This window comes from Mastigoproctus giganteus, chromosome 5 (genome assembly GCF_048544385.1).
Source record: "Mastigoproctus giganteus isolate SK-2022 chromosome 5, ASM4854438v1, whole genome shotgun sequence".
In the NCBI taxonomy this organism is placed as follows: domain Eukaryota; kingdom Metazoa; phylum Arthropoda; class Arachnida; order Uropygi; family Thelyphonidae; genus Mastigoproctus; species Mastigoproctus giganteus.
In genome coordinates, this window is record NC_143579.1 from 148,579,008 (window position 1) to 148,600,309 (window position 21,302).

Here is a 21,302-nt window from a genome sequence, read left to right on the forward strand (position 1 = left end):
GTTCAAAACTGATTCTTATAATGAGATCATATGATAACGATGAAAGGGTAGTGCAATTTCCATTATAAATATGACCTTTTAGAGAGATAAATAGCTTAGTAATATAGAGAAATATTTAACTTCGATGGAATTGGAACGAATTACAAAAAAACAATGTGTTATTGGGTTCACATTATGGCATTTTCACGATATCTCCATTTATTCCTATGGGATGTAAAATACATTTCCATGATTTTTTAAGTTTGCACCAAAAAGTGAAAATACTATTGAATGTGGGAGTCGTGGGTTCTTTTATGATAACTCTAGTAATTTAAGTAAAAATCAAGATTTAATCTACTGGTCACAATAAAATAGTCATATTTGGCTTTATTTAAAAGTTGTATTTTTGGCGAGTGTTATCACAAACAAAATTTTTGCATGCTTTAGAAACTCTGTATACACCAGGATATGTTCTAAAGCAGTGCTACTCGAAGTGTGGTCTGCAGACCGACACCGGTCCACAAAATGTTTGTTACCAGTCCACGACAAATTGAAAATTGGTCGTGGACATAACCACTCTCCGATGATTCATCCATCACCGGCCCCTGAGATCTGTATTTTACAAAAGTACTGGTTTGCAATGAATTGGAAATAAAAGAAACTGGTCCTTCACCACAGATAGTTTGAGAAACACTATTCTAAAGGTTATTTGTTAATCTTTAATCTTGTCACATATGATTTGCTGGTCAGGTATAAAATTGAATAGACAGTAAGCTGAAACTTAGCATTTCACACTGTGATGTGTAGAGTTACGGTGGATTATAAATTTAGATCTTAGTTTAAGTGGCACAGTCATTTTCAAAGAACCCATTGAAAATGTTCTAAATAAATGGCTATGGATCTCTCTTTTTTTAGTGTTATTAATAATTTGTCTTTCAGTATATGAAGACAGAGAAACAATTTTTATGTTGTTATAAGTAGTATTTAATTAGGTTGGTAAGTTAGTGTTGGCATTTTCTTCTTCCCTCCTCATTTTTTTAATTGCACTGACAGATGAATATATTCTGAAAACTTATTTCAGTTCCCAACATGCTTTTATTACCTTACAGCAGCAGTTCTCAAACTTTTTGGTCTCAGGACCCCTTAACACTCTTAAAAATTATTGAGGACTCCAAAGTCTTAGTCTTAGTATTATTATGAAAATAGTTTTGACAATGCAGACACCCTGAAAGGGTCTCGGGGAACCCCAGGGTCCACGGACCACACTTTGAGAACTGCTGCCATACAGGAACACATTCTTTGATCATTTAATACCTTTTCTAGACATTTCATTGGCTTCACATACCATAAAAACCATGTAATACATCTATAAATCAATACAGTTTATACTACAGAATTCCAAGAGAATTGTTCCATATAAATATATTGGCAGTACAACAACCAGCTATAAAATCTGCATATCACCACCACTACAATCACTTTTTGAATTCTTTACAGATGGAATTCACTCAGAATTTAGGATACCTTTCTCAAATAAGACAAAACTCATATTATTCTAAACTTTCACCCTAATAAACTTAGGTTATAAACATAAGCTTGAAGTTTAAGATGAAGAAGGCTTATAGAAATCATTTTCAAATAAACTTAATCTCACACCATTTAAACCTTTCAGCACAGTTCCTTTAACTCAATGCTTGCATTAACTGCATTACTTTCCTACATTTTAACTTAAGAGCACAAGATTTCATGATATTACAGCCGACATGTGACTTCTCACATATATATAGTTCATCTGTTTTCTTTTCCTTCATTTTTTTTTAATTGCACTAACAGATGAAAATATCTTGAAAACTTGTTTCAGTTCCCAATGTGTTTTTATTTAATTAACAAAAAGTTGAGTGTACTTTCATTTTAATATTTCCTTTCATTGTAAATCGTTAATTCATAATCCCACTTTATTGCTGTATTTATGGTTTGATAGAGATGAATGGTATAAAACCATAAGATTGTTTTACAATTTTCACAAGTAGCGTTATGCTATCACGATGAGAGACAAAAAACAGTGTTTTTAATGACTGTGTTGATCAGGCATTCTCAATTTTTTTTTCTCTTCCGTCATTCGGACTATTGAGTCAGACTCGTCGAGACTCGACGAGTCTGAATCTTGCTTTTCCGTTATTTTAAATACTGTTATCTTCACTTACCTGTTAAAGGTTCTAAATATAATTATGATCTAATCACATTGCTATTTTTTTCATCTCATATGTGAGATGGCTCTGTGTTGCAATAACCTTGTTCATTCGTATAATGTGTCACATCAAAAAAATATGATTGTGATGTAAATATTTTAAAGATTTATACAAGAGTTTCTTTACTGTTTTGCACATTTTTATGTATTTTTGCAAGCTGAGGTTAGATAGTAAGTGATTTATTTTGTAGTTATTTTTCATGGATGTGCACATTTTCTGTATTATATCAAGTTTCACAGAAACTGAGATTCTCCGAACAGTTCGAATTTATAACTTGGAATAACCTTTACTTTTAACAAATTAAATTTGTTACTCTACTCTCATGATTATCTTGTCTTATATAAAATTTTAAACACATTTTTACCTGTTAATATTAACTATTCTGTTCTTTATTTAAATATATTAATAATTTTTGTACAATTTCAGATAATTTGAAAAAATATATATATATTTTATTATGCCAAAGGAAAAGAGATCAAAAGTTTGGGAACACTTTGCAGCAAGACCGAACTCCAAAGTCGAATGCAAGAAATGTTCAATAAAATTATCGAACAAAGATGGAAACACTTCAACTATGATAAAACATTTAGAAACTAAACACCGAATAATTTTGCAAACAGAAGATGAAAAACAAGAATGTAGTTCTTCCAAAAAAGTAAAAATTTTAGATAATTATTTAAAATCTTTGGATGAGATTGTTTCGGAATTATCTGCTGTTGATAATATATCTGTAAGAGCAATTACAAAATCTAGTTTTATTCAAGAAAGTCTTTATAATTCAGGTTATAAGCTTCCTAAAGCAGAAAAAGACGTGATGAAATTGATTCACAATTTTTATCAAATTAAAAAATCAGAAATTACAAATTTAATACAGGAAAATATAGTAAGAGTAAAAGTTTTAGTCTCTCTCTTGATGAGTGGACAAGTACAAAAATGAGACAATTTTTAAATATTAATCTTCATGGAAATGATGGTGTAACATATAATCTTGGTTTAGTTCAAATTCAAAATTCATGTTCAGCTCTGCAATTAGAACTTGTAAGAAATCATTTGAAAAAATTCAATATCAATTTTGAAAAACATATTGTTGGATCAACTGATGACAGTGTAGTATTATGTTAAAATATGGTTGTCAGTCTCCTGTATTATATTATTTGTGTCTTAACCATACAATACATTTGTATGCAATGTTTTGTACAAGAAAAGCATAAGTTACGAGGAAAATGGAGTTGAGACAGTTGATGAAGACTTTGCTGATTCAGATTATTTAGATGAGTTCTCCTTTGATGAAAAGAAAGAACTCTGTGTTGATGCTGACCAATTAGAATTATCAAAATCTTATGACTTAAAGAAAAATATTCAAATTGTTCATCAAAGAGTAAAATGTTTTAAGAAGTCTACTTTGCACAACGGTTTTCTACAACAGAAAATAAAATGTGAATTAGGATATGAAATGGAATTAATTACAGATGTTATTAATTAAACGCATTGGAATTGATATGATTTTAACTTTTTTAAGACTGTTTCAATTCATTAAAGCAGCTCTTAAAGATCTTGATAATATGGATTTAATAAAAAATCTCAACATTCAATTGCTTCACAATTTGAGTAACTCCTTAAAGCCGATTAAATTAACTACAGAAGCACTTAGTAGACAAGATGCAAATATTTATTCAGTACATTTGGCAGTTAACTTTATGATAAAAAAATTGGAAGAAATTCTAGAGAATTTAGGTCAAGCACTATTAAATAAAATGAAAACTTGAATAAATGAACATCGAAATGAAAATCTTGAAGACATTTTGGATTTTCTTGTAAGTGCTAATAGATTACCTAAAAAAACAGCTTATAGATTTTGCAACAAACTTAATGATCAGGCTGTTTCCAAGTGAAATTGTTCAATTTAATGAGAATATGTATAAGTATAGTGCGAAAGCATCAATAATACATAGCCAAATCTGAATTAACAGAATGTTAGCAAAACGGCATCATTTTAAGTTATATCTCATATTGTGAATACCTTCACAAACGAGTTGCCATGATATTGCACTACTTCGAATAAGTAACGCTTCACCTGAGGAGAAGACTAATGTTACTTATTCTCAGATGGATACCACCACCCAGACGGCACCATTTCAGGGCTATTTGGTCCTTATTCGAAGTAGTGCAATATCATGGCAACTCATTTGTGAAGGTATTCACAATATGAGATATAACATAAAACGATGCCGTTTTGCTAACATTCTGTTAATTCAGATTTGGCTATGTATTATTGATGCTTTCGCACTATACTTATACATAGTCTAGACTTTTCCATAGCTTGAGGCTTCAGCCCTAAAAGCTTTATAGTTTAATGAGAATCAAACTGATTATAATGAGAATGTTGCAAATATTGTACACCATATGACAATGGAAGAAGAATTAAAGACAATTTTATAAACACAAAAAAATCCTTGTCCTCCACTTTCAGAAACAAATTTTAATAAATTAAAGCAAGAATTTAAGTTATTTTTAAGTACTAAACAAAATGAAACTGAAAATCTCGACAAATTATATTATGCTTTATTAACAATTCAACCTACATCGACAACTGCCGAGCGAACATTCTCTGTTGCGGCAAACTTTTGCACTAAAGTACGTTCTAGATTATTTGACCTATCACTAAATGCCTTAGTTTTTTTAAAAATACTGGTTTTTAAATAAAGTTAAAGCGTAATTTATTTTACTTATTGTTAGTTATTACTTAGAATGTATTTCCGGATGTGAAATATAAATCTAAATAAAAATGTTTATCAATGTACATAATACCTATTTGTTACCAAATTAATTAATGATGTTAATATTTGTGATGTAATCAAAAAATATAATTTGCTCAGAATTTTTTAAGCTAGGACTCGGTATTTTGGGTTCGACTCGGACACAGACTCGCTTAGCCCCAAAATACCGAGTCTTCCCAAACCCTAAATATATATATATATGCTGCTCAATGGGAATTTTCTCGTTATAACAATCCTTGCAAAATGTTCACTTTTTTCAGTACTGCTGAGATGTGGGCAAATCTTTTTCTCTTTCAGCAACAATTATAAACTTCATTTTAATTAGTGAAATTGAGATTACTTTAATATTCGAAACAATAAAATATTTTTTATTTAATAAGTCACATAATATTATAAATAACACATCAGCCTTATAACAAAAATAAAAAAAACTGGAAAGAGGGGAGAAATAACATACCAGCAGATTCAAACTGTGGTTCCATTAAAGGCCTGACTGCAGGCATCTGTCTCCTTCTGATGATCTCCACCATTAGAGGCTGAGCAATAGTTTCAAATTCTTTACTCATTACAATTTTATTGTAATTACTTTCTTTTACTATGAACTTCAAGCAAAATTCCTATTAAAAGCAAAATAATTTAAAAATTGTTGAAATATATATATATAAAAAAATTAAAGAGTTTAAATGCAACTGAAATTTCAATACAGTGAAACCCCCCCTTTAACAGACACTTTAATAGGTGTCCTTTTCATATTTTAAACCTCCCTCAACCAAATTTTCAAGGGCAATTGACATACATAGGTTACAGATGTTTTGCAGCAAAGGCAAGTGTAGATCATCAGAGTTTAGTAATTAGAGTTGTGATGGCCATGGATTTCTCATGGAGCAGATGGCACAATATGTCATTAATATGCTCACCATATTTATAAATTTATTTGGATTGTACAATGTTGTTCTACTGGCATGTGATTCATGCCAGTAGAACAACAAGCTGCAGGAAATCAGAAAAATTGCCAGATTAAAAAAAAAAAAAAAACAATACTGTAAAAAGTCTGTATACAGAACTCAGTTTGTGGTGCTGTACATTAAAAAAAGTGTGGGAATTCTTCTAATATACATTTCTTTGGAAGGAAAAAAAAAAAAAAACTACCACTCAACCAACAGATTGCATGGGTAATTTTAGCCAGTAGCCCATGGGGATTTTCTGCATCCAAAAATATTTGTGCTTCGATAAAAATGCTATTTTGTTAAGGGGAAGTCTTGCCTGACCAATCTGATTGGATACTATGATGCAGTCACAAAAAGAACTGGATGCAGGGAATAACTTTGATATTGTATACTTGGATCTTAGAAAGGCTTCTGATACTGTTCCACATGGAAGACTGCTGCACAAATTGGAGCAGTGTGGCATTGGAGGCAAATTGCTGCTATGGATAAAGGGGTGGTTGAGGGGGAGAAGACAGAGAGTGGTAATCAATGGACACTGCTCATCGTGGACTAATGTTATTAGTGGAGTCCCTCAGGGTTCAATGTTGGGTCCATTACTGTTTTCTGTATTTATAAATAATATTGATGATGGTATATCAAGCTTAATGTCCAAGTTTGCAGATGATACAAAGGTTGGCAGGGTTGTTAAGGACACTACTGATGGCTATGCTGCTGAAACAGGATCTGGAAAGGTTGAGCAGATGGGCTGAGAGAGTTTTTGTGCAGGCAGATATGAAGTTCTCTGAGCAGTGCAGATGGGCTGCAAGAGTAGCTCATGGTGTCTTGTCAATGATATACACGAATTTTTCTAGCAGGGATAAGGAGGTGATTATTCCCTTGTATAAGGCAATGGTCAGGCCACACCTTGAGTACTGTATACAGGTCTGGAGGCCTCATTTCAAGAAGGATGTAGCGCTTCTGGAACGAGTACAGAGAAGGGCAACAAGATTAGTGAATGGAACAAAGGGTTGCTCTTACGAAGAAAGGCTTAAGTTTTGCAAATTACAGTGTCTGGAGACTAGGCACCAGCGAGGTGATCTGATAGAGGTGTACAAAAGCCTTGAATGGTTTGAGCATGCTCAATGCTCATGGGATTCTTCCTCTTGCTCAAAATAATCACCTGAGAGGGCATAAATTCAAATTGAGGAAAGACAGAGGTAGGATAGATGTGCATAAATTTGCCTTTAGCCAGCGGGTAGTTGGTTGGTGGAACAGACTTCCATCCCTTGTCGTGGAAGTTGATAGCCTAAATAAATTTAAGGCTCAGCTGGACAGGTATTTTGAAAGAACGGAGGGGTGAAGTGGAAGTTTTTTTTTTTTTTTTTTTTTGGCTGATGCTGCATAAGCTTGCTTTCTTGCATCATATGTCTCTACTAATGCTATTTGATACCTGACATTACTTTCATAATTGCCTTAGCAACAAGAGTTTCCAGCTTTCTGACTGAGGGGATGACGACAATTTTCCTGTGTTGACACACACCTCTTTCACTTAGCAACGAGAAATGTGGTTCATTTAAGTAGTACATATGATGGTTTTACTGAAGTTTATTTATGTATGCAGGTTTTCTCTGCAGAAAACATCAAAATTTTCCTATGAATTCAATCATTATGTCTTAATTTCTGAAAAAAAAATTTGCTGTTTGCAGTGTGGCAATATACAGAAGTTTAAAACAGAGAAGGATTTTCATCCAATTCTTTCTGGGGGGGGGATTAAATTAAAAGAATTAAGTAAAAACAATGACCATGGACTAAAACTAATAAATGAGCTAATTATCCATTATAAAAATTAAATTCTCTAAACATAGCAATATAATTCTAATTATAGTAAAATAGCAATTATAGTAATCAATTGTAATGATTAAATTATTGATTATAATTAATTATATTAGTTATTTATTAAAAGTTTATTATATGTTATTTACAAAAAGTTAATTAAATGAAACACAAATATGTACAATGCCAACCAATGAAAAAACCAGGTGAGCAACCAGTTACAATGAATTTCATTTTTTCCGAATTAATGAAATCAGCTGATGGATCTCTGCAGAGTGGACTTTGTATAGCGGACATTTTTTTGACCAAATAGTCAGAAAAGTGAAAGCTCTCTAAAGTAGACACTTTAGAAAGGTTTCATTGTGGTTTATCTTTTATTATTTATATTATATAATATATTTTTATATACAGTAAACCCTCGCTAATACAGTTACAGTTAATCCGGTAGAAATGTGAAAAATTCTGTTCACAGTTGAGTACATTGAAAGACACAGGATATAGTCACGCTGCAGATGAGTCACTCTGAATGCGCAGAGAGAGATGGACCATACGTTACATTGTCTTGTGTGTTGTTCAGTATCATTGTTGACTCTGAGTCGGACAGATGTTATTGCTTATATTGCTTCATTTGTGTACTTCTTCCTACGTATATATGTACAGAAGTTAACATATTTTATATAATTATGAGTTCTAAAGATTTCAAAGCGGAATAAATAGAAAACACGTTACTTTAACTATCATTAACAAGCTCAAAGTGATAGAACAACTTGAAAATTGTGTTCCTGGAAAAATAATTGCTGAAGAATTTGATATTGGCCAATAGACTGTCAGATATTAAAAAACAAAAAGAATCTATAAAGACGTTTTCTTTAAAATTCAATATGGGAAGTGATAAAAGCAGTGTATCAAATAGACAGACATTAAAAAAGCCAAAAAAAGTGTTGCTAGAAGAATCTGTATTTAAGTGGTATTCACGGCAACGATCAATTGGCGTTGGCGTGCAATGCCAGAGCCATGTGATAAATGTATAAAAAGACAATACATTTCACTCACTGGCTGTAATAGTGGCACAACTCAAAATTCTTAATTTTTGAATTAATACAACTAATTAGGTTGGGATAGTGGACTCTACATTTATGCAATAACAGTTCAAAGTGAGTTCAATATTACCTCGCTAAGTGACACAAGTATCATTAAGCCCTCTGAATTTTTACTGCATTGAGAACCATCAACAGTGGCACTTCTTCAGTGTGCCCCAACCTTGGGACTGAATGGAGCATGGTTTGTGTGCAACAGTGATCCGTTTTGAGTTGTGCTAGTATTGGAATGTAATTGCTTGCTTATAATATCAGTTGGCATTATTTTAGTTGAGCCACTATTGTACTCAAAATTTATTATAACAACTTATTTGTATGCTACAGCAAACTTTTTAATCAAAACCATTACATACAAATTTGTTGTTGTAGTCATATGCAAAATGAGGGTGACTGTGCACACTCATTATTATAGAAAAATATTAAAAGATTGCTAAAGTCTGGTCCTGTATTCATCCCATCACAATATGTTACATTAGCTAGAACTGCCAGAAAGACAGGAAACCTTGTCAAGGTGACAGAGATGAGTCATTGCAAAGAAAAAAACCTTTGGAGTCATTTGTAGATTTCAAATCGATAAAAGCCTACAAGAGTTTCATTCCGATTTTGAAAAAAAAGCACAGTGAACTCCACTGTATGGTGAACAATAATACAATTCCCAAATGTCATGCTGGCTTTTATAAGACTAAAAGTTAATTTACAGAAAGATTAAATTTTTTCTAAGAATGACTAAATTCTTCCATTTTGCTTGTTTGTACGCCAATAATTACGTAACTTCTTGTTCATAATTATTTATGCTTTACCACACTTATGTTCTCAGAGATTAAAATGTAGTTCATACATGTTGCTTAGTTTATGAATATAAAAAAAAAGCTCTTGTTTAATGGGGTTTTTTTTTTTTTTTTTTTTTTTTTGTTCTTTATCCTAATTACTTTCCACCTTTAGGAGACTCAAGTCACAAATTTCAAGTGTTTGTTGGTGCAATAGTGGCAAAACTCAAAAGGGGGGTTAAATTTTGACCCCCCCCCCTTTTGAGTTGATCAAGCCAGCCTTATTTTGAGTACCACTGGATATGAGATGAATCACAATATATTTCAACGATCGCATAACTTCTTCAATTCTAAACAAACTAATTTTAAAAGCTAAATTTTTCTCATTGCTTATCTCAGAATTACGATTTTTGAGTTAAGCCACTATTGCAGCCAGTGAGCGATTTATCCATTGATAGATGGATAAATCTATCTTTTTATAGTTTTTTTATAGTTTTTAAATAAAGGTTCTACAGTGATATTTTTTTTATTTATTTTTATCAGCACTACCTATATTTTATTTATTAAATTTTCCATTTATTTGTGTTCTAAGTTTTTGTTCTTTTAAGGCTATCTTTTGCTTCACTAATTCAGATTATTGCTTAATCCAGATGACCTCTTACCTCAATTAATCCAGATTAGCAAGGGTTTACTGTATATAAATGTTTATTTATATTTATATACATAGGAGGGCCTGTTCAATAAACAATGTTCATAATTGTTTTTCACAATATACCTTTGTTAATCATCTATATTTTGATAGTCCTTTTCAAAGTAGTCCCCATTTGATGAAATGTGCTGACTCCAATGTTTCTGCCATTCTTCAAAAACATGGTGAAAGTCATTTTTCGATATGTGTTTGACACTGACATTGTATGAAAAAAAAAACAGAATGGGAAAACCCTTCCCCCAAAACTTTACTAGAGATGTTGGACATACAACTTGTGCGATCGAGGCCTGCTAATAGTGTTTGACACTATTAGAGGGCCTTGACAAGAGAATTACAACTTTGAATAACTAGAAACGTTTTCCTTGCAGTTTCTTCTTTAACTTGAGAAATACAAAAAAAAATCACAGGGTGTAAGGTCAGGGTTGTAGGGCAGATGAGGACCATGTTTAGCATTAATCCTGGCTAAGTACTTGATGATAGTATGAGCAATTTGAGGTTTTGCATTTTTGTGATGCAGCAGCATCCACCCAACTGCATGTAGTTTTGGTCATTTGCAATGAATGTGATCCTGTAAAGTATGCAGGGCAGTTCTGTCGTAAGGTCTCATAACAGTCATATGATATGGCACAACATGCTGGTAAACCATTCCTGGAAAAGCCCCAACTTTTGCTTTTTTTGGTGTTGGCGATAATGCAGACTTCCAAACAGAGCATTGACTATAGCCTTAACAATAAGTTGAAGCTATAGCATGGCTTCATTAAACAAAATGATAAAGCCATGTCTCATCTGCTGTTATTAGCATTAGCATTAGTAGAGGTATTTGATGCAAGAAAGCCAGCTTATGCAGCATAAGCCAAAAAAAAAAAAAACCACTTCCACTTCACCCCTCTGTTCATTCGAAATATCTGTCCAGCTGAGCCTTAAACTTATTTAGGCTATCAACTTCCACGACAAGGGATGGAAGTCTGTTCCACCAACCAACCAACCACCCGCTGGCTAAAGGCAAATTTCCGCACGTCTATTCTACATCTGTCTTTCCTCAATTTGAATTTATGCAATCTCAGGTGATTATTCTGAGCAAGAGGAAGAATCCCATCAGCACTGAGCATGCTCAAACCATTCAAGGCTTTATACACCTCTATCAGATCACCTCACTGGTGCCTAGTCTCCAGACACTGTAATTTTCAAAACTTAAGCCTTTCTTCGTAAGAGCAACCCTTTGTTCCATTCACTAATCTTGTTGCCCTTCTCTGTACTCGTTCCAGCATCTCTACATCCTTCTTGAAATGAAGCCTCCAGACCTGTATACAGTACTCTAGGTGTGGCCTGACCATTGCCTTATACAAGGGAATAATCACCTCCTTATCCCTGCTAGAAAAATTCCTATATATAATTGACAATACATCATGAGCTACTCTTGCAGCCCATCTGCACTGCTCAGAGAACTTCTTATCTGCCTGCAAAATTACCCCCAGGTCCCTTTCATTCTCTACCACTGTCAGTGTAGTACCATAGAGTGATACATTGCTCTGGGGTTGCTGTTTCCCATATGTAGTATTTTACATTTGTCAATGTTAAACTTCATTTGCCACCTCTCAGCCCATCTGCTCAACCTTATCATATTGAAGGTGGTGATGCAGAACATCATCAACTTCAGTAACCATCTATTGCAGCTCCTGACAAGCCTCCATCGAAAATCCATCTTTAAACTTTCTAAACTACCTGAAGCTGTGCCATATGGAAGCACAGATTCACCATAAGCTCTTTAACATTTCATATGCTTCATTTTATGTTCTTTTGGGACAGGAACAAAATTTGAGAGCAGCATACTGTTTCCTCACCATGTCACATCCATTGTTATGCAGGCAAAACTGAACAGGCATAAATTTGACTGACTGCAAAGGTCACACTTTGCGTACAAGTCAACTATGCAGTTGCTATGTGATACAGCTTGATTTGGACTTAAAATTCCACAGCTCAGCCAGAAATAACAAGTGTATGGTTGTTCATGAAAAAAATTATGCTCATTCTTTATTGAACAGCCCTAATATTTATGCTTATTTATAGATATTTATAGATATTTAGAGATATTTTTTTATATTTATTATATTTAACTAGAATGTTTGCAGTGAATATTTTGCCAAAACTGTTCTGGAGAAGAAGTAGTAGCAGTAGTAGTTAACTGCTGAAAATTTAATCTGAATTCAGTGGTAGGGAAAATCATGGATATAATGCAAAGAGTGCAAAACAACATTATTTAAGAAGAAATGGAATTCTGAAGGAAACACAGCATGGTTTTGTAAATTCAAATTTTTGGAAAATCAAGTTTAACCTACTTAGATAGCAATAAGCAGGATGTAGGAAATAATTTTGACATCCCCAATTCACAAAGTGGGATTAAAAGGTGACATGAGTAATTACAGACCTGATAGCTTAATATCTGTTCCAGGGAAAAAAATGGACTCACTGGTTAAAGAAATAAATGCAGGACCATCTGGATGGGTATGCAGTTATACTGCAATCACAGTATAACTGTGATTGCATGTATTTGTTAAGGGGCAGTCTTGTCTAACCAATCTGATAGGTTACTATGATGCACTGACCAAGGAACTGGATGCAAAAATTAATTTTATCATCATATACTTGGATTTTTTTGAATGTCTTTTTTTTGAATGAAGGTAAAGTTTTTAAGGTTACAGCTAATAGAGAAGTTTTTCTTATTTTTTTGCCATTTTATTGACTTAAATTGGCATATTAATTTATTTTCTAGAAGTACCTTTATATTCCCTAGTTACGATACATAGTTTATTTTGAACTTAGAGATTTTGTAGGTTATTACTTAGTATCGGTAAGAGTATCCATGTGTTGGACAAGATTTTGATGCTCCAGTGAACGCTAAGTTTTTAATTTAATTTAGAAGTTTTATTGATTTAATTGTTATATTAAATTATTTTCTATAAGTAGTTTATAGTACTAGTCAAGCAAGCTCCTTAGATTACTGTATTTCTTCGATTCTAAGACGCACTTTTTATCCCTATAAATGTCTCTAAAAATGGGACGTGTCTTAGAATCAATGGCGTCTTACAATCGTAGTTTTTTTTTTTTTTTTTTTGAATATTCCCGCGCTTTGCACAGCAGCACATGTTTTTTTTTTACGTGGAAACCCCACCTCCAAGTTTGACCGTTATCGCATTCTCCAATTCCATTAGAGAATAAAGTGGTGTGGGTTATTTCACATGTTTTCGAAATGTGAAGCCGCTGTTATTTCATTATAGTGGAGCTCGCTCAGTGAAAATCAGGAAGTTTTGTTTGTATTTTCGAAAGTACGTAAGAAGTGGAGTTACTGTATTTTGTTAATTTTGATCCCTTATTGCATATTAAAATGTCAAAAAAATTGCACTACAAAGCCGCATTGAAACGAAAAGTTATTGTTTATGCAAAAGAACATGGAAATAGAGCTGCAGGTTGACATTTTGACATTAGTGAAGTAAATGTTCATCACTGGAGAAATGATCGCAATTCCATATTTTCATGCAAAGCAACAACCGAGTGCTTTACAGGGCCTAAGAATGGAAGATTTCCACAAGTCGATGAAGCTGTGATACATTTTGTAACAGAGACATGCGCAAAAGGATTACCCATCACTCGACAAGCCATGCAATTGAAAGCCGGAGAAATTGCTACGTCCCTCGGAATAGAGAAAATAATTTTTAAAGGCAGTTGCGTCTGATGTGACAGACCCATGCATCGTAGTGGATTACCATTAAGGCGCCGAACATCTATCTGTCACAAAATTCCTGCAGACTTTCAACAGAAGTTGATTAACTTTCAGCGACAGGTGATGAAATTAAGGAAAAAAAGAAACTGAGTTTAGTCAAATTGGAAATTCTGATGAAACCCCAGTCTTCTTCGATATGCCTCGAAATTACACAGTCCACGCAAAAGGTGCTAAAGAAATCAAGATTATAAGCACAGGCTATGAATCACCACTGATGGTCAAAATTTGCCACCATATTTAATTTTAAATAGAAAAACAATACCGAAGAATGAAATTTTCCCCAAAGATGTTATTGTGCGTGCACAAAAAAATGGATGAATGTCGGCAGAGCTTATGGAAGACTGGCTAAACGTTGTGTGGAACAGACGTCCTAGAAGTCTTCGTAACCCACTTACATGCTAGTACTTGATGCATTTCGTGGACATTTGTCCGAACGTGTCAAAAATAAAATCGTGCAAAAACGTGGTGACTTGGTTGTGATTCCTGGTGGCATGATTAGCCAACTGCAGCCACTCGACGTTTCAGTCAACAAACCATTTAAGGATTGCTTGAGAAAGGAATATGAATCCTGGCTGTTGACCGACAACCTTCCGTTGACACCTGGAAAAATTAAGAAAGAGCCGGCATCAAAATTGGCAGAATGGGTATTAACAGCTTCGAGGCTGATCCCAAAAAGAATAGTAAAGCACTCATTTAAAAAATGTTGCATCACCAACACTCTCGATGACTAAGAAGATGATATATTGTGGAATAATGAAGATAACGACGGCTCAGAAGGACCCTGAATGTGAAGTAGACGCTGATATTGATTCAGATGCAGATATCGATGGCTCAGAAGATTCAGAAGGAAGTGATGAATAATATACTACTGATAAATACCGGTACTATTGTTGATAGTAAATTGAATTCTATTATAATAAAAATATTTGTTAGATTTATTTTAGTGTTTTATTTATTTATTTTTTTCCCTTAAAATCAAAACTTTTTTTTTCTGAAATTAAGGTGCGTCTTACAATCGATGGCATCTTAGAATCGAAGAAATACAGTATTTTGAATTTAGATAGCAATTTTGAAAGTTAGCATTAGCATTAGTAGAGGCATTTGATGCAAGAAAGCAAGCTTATGCAGCATCAACCAAAAAAAAAAATAAAAATAATAATAAATAAATAAAAAATAACCACTTCCACTTCACCCCTCTGTTCATTCGAAATACCTGTCCAGCTGAGCCTTAAACTTATTTAGGCTATCAACTTCCACGACAAGGGATGGAGGTCTATTCCACCAACCAACCACCCACTGGCTAAAGGCAAATTTCCTCACGTCTATCCTACATCTGTCTTTTCTCAATTTGAATTTATGCCCTCTCAGGTGATTATTCTGAGCAAGAGGAAGAATCCCATCAGCATTGAGCATGCTCAAACCATTCAAGGCTTTATACACCTCTATCAGATCACCTCGCTGGTGCCTAGTCCCCAGACACTAATTTGCAAAACTTAAGCCTTTCTTCGTAAGAGCAACCCTTTGTTCCATTCACTAATCTTGTTGCCCTTCTCTGTACTCGTTCCAGCATCTCTACATCCTTCTTGAAATGAGGCCTCCAGACCTGTATACAGTACTCTAGGTGTGGCCTGACCATTGCCTTATACAAGGGAATAATCACCTCCTTATCCCTGCTAGAAAAATTCCTATATATAATTGACAATATACCATGAGCTACTCTTGCAGCCCGTCTGCACTGCTCAGAAAACTTCATATCTGCCTGCACAACCACCCCCAGTTCCCTTTCATTCTCTACCACAGAGTTGATACGTTGCTCTGGGGTTGCTGTTTCCCATATGTAGTACTTTACATTTGTCAATGTTAAACTTCATTTGCCACCTCTCAGCCCATCTGCTCAACCTTTCCAGATCCTGTTGCAGTAGCATAGTGTCAGTAGTGTCCTTGACAACCCTGTCAACCTTCGTATTGCCTGCAAACTTGGACATTAAGCTTGATATACCATCATCAATATCATTTATAAATACAGAAAACAATAATGGACCCAATACTGAACCCTGAGGGACTCGACTAATAACATTAGTCCACGATGAGCAGTGTCCATTGATTACCACTCTCTGTCTTCTCCCCCTCAACCACCCCTAACACTAAGTTAATACTTAGTGTCCATAGATTTACCATTCATAACTTGCCGCCATTGTTATATGATACAACATATATCCCGAACTAGACAGCATAAGGTTTAACGTAAAACTAGGTGATGAAATACATAACACTGTATTAGAAATCTGTTAGCTTAGTATAGTATAGTATTATCAATTAATTGCCAACCGGGCTGGCCGGGTGGGTAAAGTGCCTGCCTGGCAACCCAAAGGTCGCGGGTTCGGATCCCGCCTCGGGCTTGGATCAAAGTACTGCAAAAACCTTGGGAGGTGCATTATGGCCACAGAAGCCGATGCGCCAACAACTAACTAAACAAAAAAAAAAAAAAAAAAAAATTATCAATTAATCAGTGAAATTTATTAATCTTATTAAATTTCATTGTCAATTAAATTGTACTTAAATGGAATCATGGCCAAGACTAGAGCAGCTAAGGAATGCTCACAGATTATCCAGAGGGCTGTGATTCAGGGAAGAACCGAAGGTGGCGATTCTCCAACACATCACAGTCTAAAAAAATGCGTGAAATGTTTGTAGACCTGTCTAGAACAGGATATGATCTAGCCAAGCAGGATGTCTTTGTGTGTGCTAGGTGCAGACTGTGAGGAAATTAGGCACCAAATCAGTGGACATTCTGATGGGTGTCTAGGAGAGTTTGAGGTGTAGGGTAGATTCCCTCGAGGGAATTAATAAGTGGGCCCATCAAGCTCTCAGCTGCCTAACTCATTGCCAGAGCTCACTCCTGTGCATCAGGCAAAACAGCGGCAATCTCCAAGGCAGAATGTGCTGATCCCACAGGAGTTAGCTATTGTCAAGGAGATGAGTAATATATTGTGTAAAAAGGATAGGCAGAGCAGGATCAGGGTATGTCTGGTAGGGGTAAAAGTTGATGATGTTGTAGAGCAGATATCATCTTTTAAGGGCACAAAAGGTGATACTGTTGTACACGTTGGCACTAATGAACTTAAGAGTAAGAGATCTGCAGAGTTTTTTTGCAGGAAAACTGTAAGGATAGGATTTTGGTTAATGGTTATTCTCTAGATTGGGCTAACATATAAAGATAATAGAAAGCTAATGTAAAAAAAAATAATGGCTGGATTTCACCAAAATTCAGTCCACTTGACATCTAAATATCAGTTCCACCAACATTTTAGACTCCAAGGTAGTAATCCCTAACCTAGAAAATTATCTATGTCAAGCCTCAGCAGCCAGTACATTTGGCCTAGTGGACAATCTAGCAGTTATTTTTAAGGTATAATGATGGATTGGGCTGAGCCAATCAAGGAACCTTTTTCTAGCAGAATGGTATTGGGGGGGTGGCATAGTCCAGTCAACAGCTGACAAGTGTGCGGTACAAGTGAATTAGGATGAACCAGTCATCATTAAAGTCACGGCTGAAATTATTCTACATATATTCATTTTTTTTTTTTTTTGGCAGAGAGTTTGGTTGTTGTTGCTGTTGACAGAAGGCCTACAAGGGCCAAAATATTACCTTCTTCTACTAAACTAATTGATGGAATTGGTTAAAAAGAAGACAAAAAGTAACATTTTATAAATCTTAATCTCTTTTATGGTATAGTGCAGTCCAATCTAGGTAAGTACAAAGTTCTTCCATACTAGCATTATCTCCAAGGATGTAAAATGCCTGTGATTGTTGTACAGTTTTAAGTTTTTTTTTTTTTTTTTTTTTTTTGATTTGGTAGTTGTTGGCGCATCGGCTTCTGTGGCCATATTGCACCTCCCAAGGTTTTTGCAGTACTTTGATCCAAGCCCGAGGCGGGAATCGAACCCGCGACCTTTGGGTTGCCGGGCAGGTACTTTACCCACTCGGCTAGCCCGGTCGGCACAGTTTTAAGTGACTTAAATGCAACAGAGTGGACAATTAGAAGGTAAGGACATTCTATTAATAAATAATGAACTAGTTGTGTATGGCACTGGCATTCATTAGGAGATGTAGGTGAGTGAGTTGTATATGCCCAATCCGTAGTCTCAATAATATTACTTCCTTCATCCTACTTTGTACTTTGTCGTAAGCTGTAGACTTACAGCTTGTGGGTCTGACTTTATCTGGTAAAGTTTGTTTCTTAGGTAACCTCTCCAAATCAGTGACCAGCTATTATAATGTGTTTTTTAGATGATAGGATTATAATCAGCATGTGGCACCTGAAAAAGATTGTGAACTCAAAATACATTTTGTTATAGGGTGAGAGGAAGCAGAATGGCTTCTTATAGCAGAGACAGCACTAAGAGAGTCAGGGTGCATATATTAAAGTGTGCATAACTGAGAGTTCAGTAATTTGATTAAGATCTAGGTTGATAGTATAGAGTTCAGCAGTGAAGATACTCCATGCTACTGGTAAAAAGACTAAAAGATGATCCTGTCATCTTTCAGTCTTCGTAGACTAGGTATTCTTTTCCCACTGTTGAAAACAGTCACCATAGATTGCAGTGATGTTAATTCAAGGTGAATCTGGTGGTGTTGTGTTGTCACCACTGTTGTTAGTTTATGGGCATATTAGCTACTGTGGCCATAGCAAACCGCTTCTTTCCTTATTGTTGTTGCCAAAATTTGATTAAAATGCTGTATAAGTAAGCACTGTATAAGTTTTAAGAATAGAAAAACATCAACATTCTCGCTGTCCTGCAATATACTGTAAGGTTATGTTTTCATGCTTATGCATGAGGGAAGAAAATGCTGTTTGACATGCCTGTTTATAAAGGAGACAGTCAAGAATAATATGCCTGACCATAAGCAGAGTATAGTAGCCAACGCACATGTGGGTCTTCCTGTGTAAGTAGGTGGATATGTGTTAGATGGGTATATCCAATTCAGAGTCTTGCAAGGGTTACTCCCATTTGTCTATTCCTTCAAGTGCAGGATTTGCCATATTGTTATTCTGGTTTAATTTGAAGAAGTTTACTGTTCGTTTGATTCTGTCATATCTGTTGCCAAATGGCCTTTTGTCCATGGAGTATTCTGAGGTAATAGTTGGTGTACAGTACTCAAAGGGTTTCATTAACTGGGCTTGCAACGGTCCTAGCAGCTTGATTGGTGCATTCATTTCCAGTGATTATGATATGTGCCAGAATCCAACATGTTCTGACAACTTGATGTTTTCCTTTGAGTTTCTTAAACTTCCAGTAGTAGCTTGTTTGTTTGGTTGGTTTTTAGGAGCATTAGCAACTAAGGCCATATTGCTCCGGGATATGCGGTGGTCATTCCTTGACCTTTCCGCATCCTCCGTATTTGGTGGTGACGGGCTCGAACCCCGGTCTAATCAAGAAGCGTGTGCTACGCACTGCTGCTCCTTCCCACCTGGCTACAGAGGCGCCTCCAGTAGTAGCATAAAAACTGTTACAGCAGTAGGCACATTGATGTGCAGATTTCACCAAATATTGCTATTTTTTCAAAACATAACAATATTTGAAAATGGGAAATTTAAAAAATGTATTTTTAATTGCAGCTGTAAATTTTTGAATTTGAAAAAAAAAAAAAGCTGTAGGTCAAACATTTTTAGTGGCAATTTTTTAAAAGTTTTTGGACCAAAACTCACAAAAAGGAAGATTTTTTTCAAGTTCACACTGTACTAGAAATTAAATTTCAGGAAAAATACCTATATACGCTTTTAATTATTAGTGTACCTAACATTTTTCTGTCTATGGATTTCTGCCAGAGTGAACTGATTATGATTACTTCCAAAAAAAAAAAAATACCATAGCAGATGTTGCTCACCTTCGAAAATGTTCAGTCAAAGTTTTGTTTTCATTACAATAGCACCACTGTTCAGATTGCTTACCAAGAGCATTTCCAAAACTGCACCAGAAAGAGATCTAAATTCAGTTTTGTTTTTGCCTGTTGACACCTACCATTCCTCATAGCAATGGTAGGTGTCAACAACACCTACCACTGCTATGAGGAATTACTGAAATGCTGACAATGGTTTGAGATAACTTGTTATATTTTATGCTTCCATGTGCACTTGTCAGTTTGCTGACCAAGGAACACTGTACATAAGGCGCCCCCATAGCTAGGTGGGCAGGAGCAGCAGTGCGTAACACACGCTTCTTGATGAAACCGGGGTTCGAGCCCGTGACCATCAAATACAGAGGATGCGGAAAGGTCAGGGAATGACCACCACATATCCCCAGAGCAATATGGCCTTAGTTGCTAATGCTCCTAAAAACCAAATAACAAACAACAAACTGTACATAACACTTTCACACCAGTATCTGTTAGGCACTCAATCTGACTGAACTGATCTGCAAAATAACTAGGTTTTTTTTACTTTCTGTGATACTGATAAGTAAACTGACATAGGATGTTATCCTTGGGCCTAACTATACATTACATTGAAAATAAAAACCTGGAGAATAAAGTTTGTTTTATCTTTTTCTTTTATGCTAATTGAACAATTAAGGCAAACTACTCTCAGGTGTATATCACAGCCATATTTGTTAGAGAAATTAAGAAAAAATTCAGAAAATTTTTTTACAAATTTTCATTATGTTTTACTATTTTTTTTTTTTGTTTTGAGAAAGGAAAAAGAGAAAATGTTTTTGCAATAAGACAGAGAAACTCTATGATACCAACTCCAGTATGATGGAAAAGGGATCCAATTGAGTCAAAAAGATGGATTCTCTTTGTAAATCTGGAAGTTTAGCACTTATTCCAGGATGGGGATCAATTCTGGCAGTTTTATTCATGGCCCAAATTATAAAAAAAAAAAAAGAAAAAAAAAAAAGGAATTAGTTATGGTTGGTGCCCATTTTAGCATTAACTTAAAATGTCAAGTAAACATTATGATAACATTTTTATTTCTTTTCAGTATAGAACATACTCAAATAACCAGTGGTGAGCTGTGAATATTTTAACAATGAGCTCGCACTTTTGCTGACTTTTTGATGTGAAACATCTTTGTGGGGAGGGGGTACCTACCGAGTAAATCTGATCGGTCACAGAAGTGACATCATCCAAGGCGTCTGCCAGAGGTGCTTCCCACACTCAGACCACTAGTCTGTGTGGAGCACTC

General features: G+C 34.8%; 1 protein-coding gene across 5 annotated transcripts in view; it reads right to left on the reverse strand.

Moving 5' to 3' along the window:
- The window catches only part of Lztr1 (Leucine zipper like transcription regulator 1), a 609,234-nt gene that overhangs the window by 120,218 nt on the left and 467,714 nt on the right, over nt 1-21,302 (reverse strand). For all 5 annotated transcript variants that reach the window (XM_090374223.1, XM_090374222.1, XM_090374224.1 and 2 more), the window contains one exon: nt 5,463-5,622. In XM_090374223.1, coding sequence (XP_090230349.1) covers nt 5,463-5,622 — 160 coding nt within the window. The remainder of the gene's footprint in view (nt 1-5,462; nt 5,623-21,302) is intronic.